Raw genomic sequence first — 9,885 nt, 5'->3', positions numbered from 1 at the left:
ATGAGACCCACGCTGCCGTTCCTGCTGACGCTGCTGCTGCTACTCCTGGCGGTGGCGATGGAGGGGCATGGTGCATGGAATGAGAGCGAGCCGGATCCGGGTGGGGTGCATCGGGGGGGTGCGGAAGTGGGGGGCACGCAAGAGGGGGTCAAGGAAGAGGGGGTCACGGAAGAGGGGGGCACGGAAGAGGGGGGCAAGGAAGAGGGGGGCAAAGAAGAGGGGGGCACGCAAGAGGGAGGCTGGGTGTTGGAGCGAGTGGAGGCGCTGGGGGGCTTCCTGGACACTGCGGTCGAGTACCTGGGCGGGAATGAGGGGATCTGCCGCTACACGTGCGGGAACGGTAACGGGGGGTGGAGGTCAATGCCCGAAACGTCGTCTATAACGGTTTTTTTTCTTCTCCTTTTAAGGTCGCGGTGTGATTGACTGCGTTGCGTTGTTTTGTGTGTGTGTGGATTTCTATTCGGGTTGTTAAACGACAACCCGTACACCTCTAATAATCGCTTTTAGATTCGATGAGCGGTTCTGAAAGGCATGAACCGGTAACCGTTTCCAGTGCACTGCCCTGGCAAATTGCTTTAGTTTATTGCTACTACGCAGAAGGTTGGCACAATGGGGGGGGGGGGGGGCACAGGTGGTGTGCATCAGACAGTCATCTCGGTCACTCAAACCCATGGCACCAGCAGGGTCTGTCCCATGACCTCATGCCAAGCGGGCCCTTCGACACTTCACGTGGCCTCAAAGTGCACCTAGCCTGTGTGCCGAGCCGGCCTTAATAGGTGCTCGCTAACAGCACTTGCCCCCAACAGGTCTACGAGTCTGACGGGGAGTCGCTGCGTGCTCTTGTTTCAGGATCTAAACCCGAGCCTCGGCCCGGCTTCGTGTCTGCTCCGAACGGATGTGGATCTCCTGTCTTCGGATTATACGTGCGCATCTCACACACATTAGCAGTGCATCACAGCAGCATACACGGCGCGTCATGCACACAGAAGCAGAGTTATACACAATCCGCGACCACCACCCATCCTTGCAGTGCCTCACGGCTCTCCGAACCTCCGAGCGAAGGCTGCGGTAAGCCTCCTCATTCTCTGACATGGGATGCTGTAGACGATGAGAGTGGGCCTGACGCTTTTTCTCAGCCAGCATGAAAACCTCCTCTATCAGCCAGGGTCTCTGGGGAGATCTGGACCGTGTACCCAAAGCAGCCATTGCAGCTGCATGAGCCACAGTACTAATCCTCGCCCATTTCCCCATGACATCAGGAGGAGTGGGGGATGATGCGAACCCCAGCCGCAAGCGATGGTTAAATTCTCGCTTGCAACTTTCATCAGCTAGCTGAGACCATGCCACAATGGGTTTGAATGGGGTCCTGGGTGTACACCCACCACCGGAGTGGAAGAATAGCTGGCGTATCTTACAGATGACAAGTCAATGGTCAGTGGGCAGATCAGCTCCACGGTAGGTCCTGGTGTCAAGGACATGGGCCGGCATCCGCTGTTCCATCACTATGTAGTCAAGCAGATGTTCTTGCTAGGACCCGGCATGCATCCGTGTTATTGAGCTGATCTGGCCCATGTCTTCCAATCACTCCAGACCAGGTGCCAGCATCATGACCAACTCGGGCATTAAATCGTGTTTTCGTGGTTACCAGCCCCTCGCACCTTTCCAGAGCCTCCATTTGGCCGCTGCGGTGGTTACAAACGCCACGAGGGGAATGGCAAATCTAAATTGGCCCTCCCCCCACGGCACTGCCCACCACAGCGTCGCCGTGCGGCACCAACAAGGAGGTAGGAGGTTGTTTTTGCCGCATCATGCACAGCGCATCACGCACACACCAACAACAGCCGCTTGTTCATCACCAAGTGGTAGTGACATCTCTACGGTGCCTGTGTCAGGCTTGGTGTACTTTGGCGCCGCGTGAAGTGTCGAAGGGTAGCTGACAGGTCACGGGACAGACCCAGGTCCTATGCGATGACTACCTGAGATGACCGGCAGATGCACCAGCTGTGCTTTGTAAACGTCGCTCCTCTGCCCTCCGTTGTTGCTGGAGGGCGGCTGCCTCCAACTGCCCTTTAGCGTCATTCACGAGTCTCCTCAGCAGAGGGCGATCTTGAACTGATGGTACCAGTTATCGGCAAGTCCACTCAGCTCCAGTACCTCCTGTACTGTAACCACGTCAGCCCACCTCTTATCTCGCCCGTTTAGCCCCCTCTATCCGGCAAACAGAAGCTGCTTGGGCTTGCGGTCGCTGGATTGCAGGCTACGTGACCCAGCCAACGTTGACTCGCCTGCCGATGTCTAGATCTCTCCAGGATTTGCGAGATCCTCACACAATAATAATAATAGTTAAATTTGTAACGCGCGCAAATTTGCGGACGTAATGGCCGCAACTCAGAGGCGCGGAGAGCCAAGCTCAGAGTCGCTCGAAAGCACGTGGTTGTAGAGGCGAGTTTTTAAGTGTCTCTTGAAGGAGGCGATTTAGGTGATGCTGCGAATGTGCAGAGGGGTGACGACGTTCCAGACTGTTGGGGCTGCCACCGAGAAGCAGCGAATAGACGTGACCATCCTGGATCTTGGTATCAAGAGGAGGTCGTGAGTCGCGCTGCGCAGGCATCTGTCAAAAAGTGTTTAATACGGTTCAGATCTTCCTTTAAAAAGGGATCCGCGTTTCACGTGCATAGGTGAGGTGAGGAGGGCAGAACAGTGGCTGTGAATACAACCGCGTAACGCAGCTGATGAAAAGATTCGGAGGCCAGGTATGGTAACGCCCCCATTCTCTCCACAACTGCCCCATCACTCGCGAGCGAGTGGAGTGTTTCATGATAAATAAATAAAAACACCCCAGGTAAGGGGATTTTTGATGAGGCAAATAGGAAGCCCCACCTATTATTGGCACGCTCCAGGTTCGACAAGTTCAAACTAGAACGATAACAAAGACACACACACAAACAAAGATCCCTTCCGATAACCTTAACAGACTGTTGTGGACAAGTGCTGTTAGCGAGCAGCTATGAAGGCCGTCACGGCACGCGAGGGGGTGGGTGGCCTACACCACGCCCGGCCGCCTTTGTCTCCCTAATGACGATGTTTACACACCGCACCAGGTACTCATTTGAGGCCGAGTCGACCTAGGGAAGGCCCAGGACGGTTCAGATAATCATCACTGGTGTTGGCCGTCAGCGGGAATCGAACTCGGGTAGCTGGGTTCGTAGCGCAGCGTGCTGACCGCTACACTACCGCACATCTACACACGTGCACCCACACACACACCTGTGCACCCACACAGACACACCTTTGCACCCACACACACGGACACACCTGTGCACCCACACACACCTGTGCACCCACACACACCTGTGCACCCACACACACACCTGTGCACCCACACAGACACACCTTTGCACCCACACACACGGACACACCTGTGCACCCACACACACACCTGTGCACCCACACACTCACTACCCGCTCACAGCACCTTGCCCCAACAGTCCATTGAAGGCGACAACGGGGGGGGGGGGATCTTCGTCTGTCCGTTTTTTAAATAAATTTTCTGCGTGTTGCCGGGCAGGGCGAGGTGAGCGCGCTGGGCGGGGTGACTCGTTGCTGTAACCGCCACGACCTGTGCTACGCGAGGTGCGGAGTCGCGCGCGTGGACTGCGACTCGCGATTCCGCCGCTGCATGGGCCGCGTGTGCCACCGCCTCGACTGGGTGTTCAACCTCTTCACGCTCTCGCAAGGTGGTGGTGGTGGTGGGAACCCGGCCACCGAAGCCCCCCCCCCCCCCAGACCCGACTTGACGTACAACCCACGACTCGGATTCACCCCTTGTAGCCTCGACGGACTGTTAGCGACCAAGATCCTCCGTGTAGCCTGTAACAGACTGTTGGGGCAAGTGCTGTTAGCGAGCACCTGTGAAGGCCGGAACGGCACACGAGGGGGTGGGCGGACAGCACCACGCCCGCCCGCCTTTGTCTTCCCAGTGGCGATGTTTACACATCGCACCAGGTACTCATTTGAGGCCGAGTCGACTTAGGGTAGGCCCAGGACCGGTTCAGATAATCGTCACTGATTTTGGCCGTGAGTGGGAATCCATCTCGGGTCGCTAGGTTCGTAGCGCAGCGCGCTAACCACTACACTACCGCTCCCCACACACACACGCACGGACACACACATACGCACGCACGGACACACGTACACACGCACGCACGGACCCACGCACGCACACACGCACACACTTGTGCACCCACTCACCCACACGCACCTGTGCAGGGGAGCGTGGTCAACACCACGCCCGGCCGCATTTGCCTCCTCCAATGCTGATATTACTGGTAGGAACATCCTGGTTACACCAGCCCACAGGGGATTATTGTGTCCGTCCGTCGTGAAGGGAGGGGCTGGGTGGAGAGGGGCTGGGTGGGGAGGGAGGGGTGGGGCTGGGTGGGGAGGAGCTGGGCATCCCGTGGTGCCCTTATAAAACTCAACGTTTAACCTACTCACGCCGGCTTGTGCCCGCCCTCACAGTCGGCCATATTTGCGGAATACACCACGCCGCCGTTGACCCTGGCCATTGACCGAGCAACACAACGTTCCTACCAGCTCCCTCCGCAGGAATGTGTCACGCACCTCACCGGGTGCTCATTTGAGACCCAGTCAAACCGCGGAGAGGCCATCGACTGATTTAGATATTCGCCACTGTTATTGATCGTGAGCGGGAATCGAACTCGTGTGAGCTGCTGCTGGGTTCGCAGCGCGAGCCTATGGGTCTCTGTGCGAGTCTATGGGTCTCTGTGCGAGTCTATGGGTCTCTGTGCGAGTCTATGGGTCTCTGTGCGAGTCTATGGGTCTCTGTGCGAGTCTATGGGTCTCTGTGCGAGTCTATGGGTCTCTGTGCGAGTCTATGGGTCTCTGTGCGAGTCTATGGGTCTCTGTGCGAGTCTATGGGTCTCTGTGCGAGTCTATGGGTCTCTGTGCGAGTCTATGGGTCTCTGTGCGAGTCTATGGGTCTCTGTGCGAGTCTATGGGTCTCTGTGCGAGTCTATGGGTCTCTGTGCGAGCCTATGGGTCTCTGTGCGAGTCTATGGGTCTCTGTGCGAGTCTATGGGTCTCTGTGCGAGTCTATGGGTCTCTGTGCGAGTCTTTGGGTCTCTGCGCGAGTCTATGGTTCTCTGTGCGAGTCTATGGGTCTCTGTGCGAGCCTATGGGTCTCTGTGCGAGTCTATGGGTCTCTGTGCGAGTCTATGGGTCTCTGTGCGAGTCTATGGGTCTCTGTGCGAGTCTTTGGGTCTCTGCGCGAGTCTATGGTTCTCTGTGCGAGTCTATGGGTCTCTGTGCGAGTCTATGGGTCTCTGTGCGAGTCTATGGGTCTCTGTGCGAGTCTATGGGTCTCTGTGCGAGTCTATGGGTCTCTGTGCGAGTCTATGGTTCTCTGTGCGTGTCTATGGGTCTCTCGATGCGGGCCTCATGGAGGTGAGCTCGGAATCTGTGGCGGTGGCAGCGTGGCTCCTCTTTCTCTTCTCCCTCCGTGCGGTGCGCAGGGAAGTGCGGCTCCATCATGGACGCCATCCACGAGGGCATGGACAACCTGGGCTGCCGACCCTTCCTGCTAAGCCAGAGGGAGGCGTGCGTCTGTGTGCCAAGCCACGGGCCCCTGGCCTGAGCCTGACCCTACTAGCCCGACCTACCAGATTAAGCCCATTACCCTGACCCTACTAGGCAGATCTACTAAATTAACCTCACTAGCCTGACCCTACTAGCCTGACCTACCAGATTAACCCCACTAGGTTGACCCTACTAGCCCGACCTGCCAGATTAACCCCACTAGGCTGACCCTACTAGCCAGACCTACCAGATGAATCCCACTAGGCTGACCCTACTAGCCCGACCTGCCAGATTAACCCCACTAGGTTGACCCTACTAGCCCGACCTGCCAGATTAACCCCACTAGGTTGACCCTACTAGCCAGACCTACCAGATTAATCCCACTAGGCTGACCTTACTAGCCCGACCTGCCAGATTAACCCCACTAGGCTGACCCTACTAGCCCGACCTGCCAGATTAACCCCACTAGGTTGACCCTACTAGCCCGACCTACCAGATTAATCCCACTAGGCTGACCCTACTAGCCCGACCTGCCAGATTAACTCCATTACCCTGACCCTACTAGACCAACCTACCAGAATAACCCCACTAGGTTGACCCTACTATCCCGACCTACTAGATTAACCCCACTCGCCTGACCCTATTAGCGCGACCCAATAGACTGACCCCACTAGCCCAAACCCCTAGCCCGACCCTACCAGCCCGACGAGCGCTCCACAACCGGCGTGCCAACACGCAAAGTCCGAGCAGATGTGCCGCGGTGATTTCTGAATGACGGGAAAGCAAGGGACATCACTTCGCAAACGAGAACAAACGAACTCTCCGTGCCGTTCAGTGGCCGATCCCCCTCCCCCCCTCTCTCTCCATTGGTCGCGCATGCGCAGTCCAGCAGCCCCCACCGCCGGCCCTCTCAACGCCGTCGTTGGCGCGTGCACAGTTAGGGGCAAGCCGGCGTGCGAGCGTGCGAGCGAGCGACAGTCGGCGTGGGCCCCGTGAACCACCCAGCGTGCACTGCATTGCATTGCGAGGGCGGTTCACGAGTTCACTTGCAGTCGGAATCGCCTAACAGCTCTCGGCGACGGCGCCTGAGCCAGAGGTCGCAACCGGGTACCCGATGCCCGTACCCTACCCGATACCCATACCCTACCCGATACCCGGCTACCCGTACCCGGCCGGGTACGAGTACGGGTAGGCCGTGAGTCACTGGTGAGTAGCTGTTTGTCACTCATTTCGGGTAGGGTACGGGTAGGGAACGGGTACCCGTGCCGGGTACGGGTAGCAGGTACCCATTTGCGACCCTGGTGCGGCCGGGTACGGGTACGGGTAAGGAATCAAAACCCGTTTGCGACCTCTGGCCTGAGCCCGAACCGGGGCTCGTTCATCTCAACTCGGGGCCCACAGAGTGAACGCCCAAGGCCACCTCGGCGAAGGAGCTAGCGAGCCGCAAGAGTGCGTGCGTGTGCCTTGGAGTGGTCTTCTTGTTCTACTTGGCTGCTGATGTAGACGGAGAAGGCTGCTGTCGGTGTAGGCCAAGCTTTAAAAGATGCGTATATTATTAGCAGAACAGTTACATGATAATTTCTCACATTAACATCATGCTAATCTCTCACATTAACATAGCCACTTCTGTAACCTCTAATTTCTCACATTAACATCACTATCCCTGGCCACTTCTTTGTAACCCTTGAGCTACACCCATTTCAAACCTTTTAAAACAGTCTGCATCAGCAGCAGACCATGCTTTCCCACCTGATGATGGACGCTTGTGCTGCGCCCGAAACGTCGTGATTTATTTTATTTTCTACTTACGTGAACCAAAGAGTGGATTGCTGCAGTCACGAAAGCTTCTGTGTTTTTCGTCAGTGCTGGTTGTCTGAGTGAGCCGCTGCTGGTTGAAAATTAAAATCGACTCAGAGATTGTCCTGAATCCTGTGTCCTTACACTCGCATCCCAATACCACGTTGACTTTTAACAACAACAACAACTAAACTAAACTATGTTTGCATATCAAGAGGAATTTAGCATATTCATGGGAAAGGCGCTCTTCTTCCACCTCCAACCCAGCTTATATATAAGCTCCTAGCTTGGCAGTGTCTCATTCTTCACCTGAAGACGGCTGCTTGCGTTGTAGCCGAAACGTCGTGAGAATTATTTTATTATGTTTTATTTTTATTATTTTATTACTTCCCTTCTACGTGACTTTACCAAAAAAACCAAGAAGACGGATCCCTGCAGTCACGAAAGCTTTAAATCGAAATTTAAACTATGTTTTATTTTATTTTACCAGGTAAGGCTCACTGAGCTGTGTAGCTCTTTGTCAATAGCGACCTGCCCACAAATGATAGCTCAACGAAGTGGCCTATTACGTGCACATTTATAGCAGCCAAATCCTCTAAAAGCACGTTGATTCTAAACGCGGAGGGAAACCCCGGAGGACCCACACGACCACGAGGAAAACATGAACACTCCAAATGTACAGGCGTCAGGATCGGGAATCCAGGGCCTCCTGCACACCAGGCGAAGTAGTTAACATCTTCCCACCGTGACGCCCTAAAACGTTTTGGTTTAGCCATGTTTGTTGTAGTACAGAGTTAGCCTGATGACTTTAATCTACATTGTCTTATGGTTGTTATTGTTTGACTTGCATCCCACTGGCATTTTTGCACACAGCGTTGGTGTATGTTGCTTTTTCTGGAAGACTTTGCTGTTTCTTCCTGGATTTTTCTGTTTGCACGTAGTCATTTTAAGATGTTTCTTGTTCATGTTTTTGTTTTGTTGCGGTTGCACCCGAGTCAAGAGCCGCATGGCTCACAGGGTTATACCTAATTAATGAAACTGAAACTGAACTAAACCCCAATCGGCCAGTACCAGACAGCGCTATCCAAGTTGCAAAGAGATGACTAAACACGTTTCTTGAATTGAGCGACGTTGTAAGAACTTTGGGGGAAAAGCAGAGACGATCGTGAGACACAAAGACAAAGATCACCCGTGTAGCCTTACATAGGCTGCTGAGAAAAGTGCTGTTGGCGAGCACCTGTGAAGGCATACGAGGTGATGGTGTGGACAACACCCCGCCCGGCCGCCTTTGTCTCCCAAGTGATGACGATGATTACACTCTGCCGAGCCGACCTAGGGGAGCCCCGCGACCAGTTCAGTCACGTGTCTCTGCAATCAGTCACGCGATTCTGATGACTCCCCACCCACCAGAGAGTCGTTCACAAATCGCCCCGAGGAAGGGAGAACACGAACGAGAAACAACAACAACCACCAACCACCACCACCACCCACCACCAACCACCACCACCACCACCACGTGGCCAGTGGACGACCATAAAAAAACACGAAAAACAAGAAACCCCTTCGTGCTGAGAGTCGCGCGGAGCTGAAGTCCCAGACACGTTGGGGGGGGGGGCTGATGGGCCAGGCTGTGATGGGGGGGGGGCTGATGTCGTGTTGTGTTCTCATGATCTCTGATGTTCACTCCCTCACCCGCCCCACCCTCTCATCCCCCCCCCCATCATTACACCCGCCCCCCTCACTCCCTCCTTCCCCACCCCGAGTCGCACCCTCACGCCTCCCCACTCACGCGCTCCCCTCTCGTCTGTCGCTCCCCCCCCTCCTCCCCCCACCACGCCTGCAATGGGGGTTAGGCGAGCGCCCTCACCAATTCCTCCTCCCCTCTCCCACCACCTCACCCCCCCCCCAATTCCCCCCCCCCCACCAACTTCTCCCCCCCCCCCAACTTCTCCCCCCTCCCAACTTCTCCCCCACCCCAACTTCTCCCCCCCCCCAACTTCTCCCCCCCCACCAACTTCTCCCCCCCCCCAACTTCTCCCCCCCCCCCAACTTCTCCCCCACCCCAACTTCTCCCCCCCCCAACTTCTCCCCCCCCCCACCAACTTCTCCCCCCCCCCAACTTCTCCCCCCCCACCAACTTCTCCCCCCCCCCAACTTCTCCCCCACCCCAACTTCTCCCCCCCCCCCAACTTCTCCCCCCCCCCAACTTCTCCCCCCCCCCCCCAACTTCTCCCCCACCCCAACTTCTCCCCCCCCACCAACTTCTCCCCCCCCCCAACTTCTCCCCCACCCCAACTTCTCCCCCCCCCCCCAACTTCTCCCCCCCCCACCAACTTCTCCCCCCCCCCAACTTCTCCCCCCCCACCAACTTCTCCCCCCCCCCAAATTCTCCCCCACCCCAACTTCTCCCCCCCCCCAACTTCTCCCCCCCCCCCAACTTCTCCCCCCCCCCAACGTCTCCCCCCCCTCCTCCCCCCCACCACGCCCTGC

General features: G+C 56.4%; 1 protein-coding gene across 1 annotated transcript; it reads left to right on the top strand.

The window, feature by feature from the left end:
* Window positions 1–5,707, top strand: LOC144946569 (group XIIA secretory phospholipase A2-like). The gene is made up of 4 exons (XM_078875583.1): window positions 1–340; window positions 850–923; window positions 3,569–3,737; window positions 5,535–5,707. Exons 1-4 carry the CDS (start codon window positions 1–3, stop codon window positions 5,654–5,656), a joined length of 705 nt encoding a protein of 234 aa, XP_078731709.1. The 3' UTR covers window positions 5,657–5,707.
* The last annotated feature ends 4,178 nt before the right edge of the window (window positions 5,708–9,885 follow it).

Source organism: Lampetra fluviatilis, chromosome 41, assembly GCF_964198595.1.
Source record: "Lampetra fluviatilis chromosome 41, kcLamFluv1.1, whole genome shotgun sequence".
NCBI lineage: Eukaryota > Metazoa > Chordata > Hyperoartia > Petromyzontiformes > Petromyzontidae > Lampetra > Lampetra fluviatilis.
Note: the sequence above shows the minus strand (reverse complement) of the source record. Positions and strands in the feature narration are given on the sequence as shown.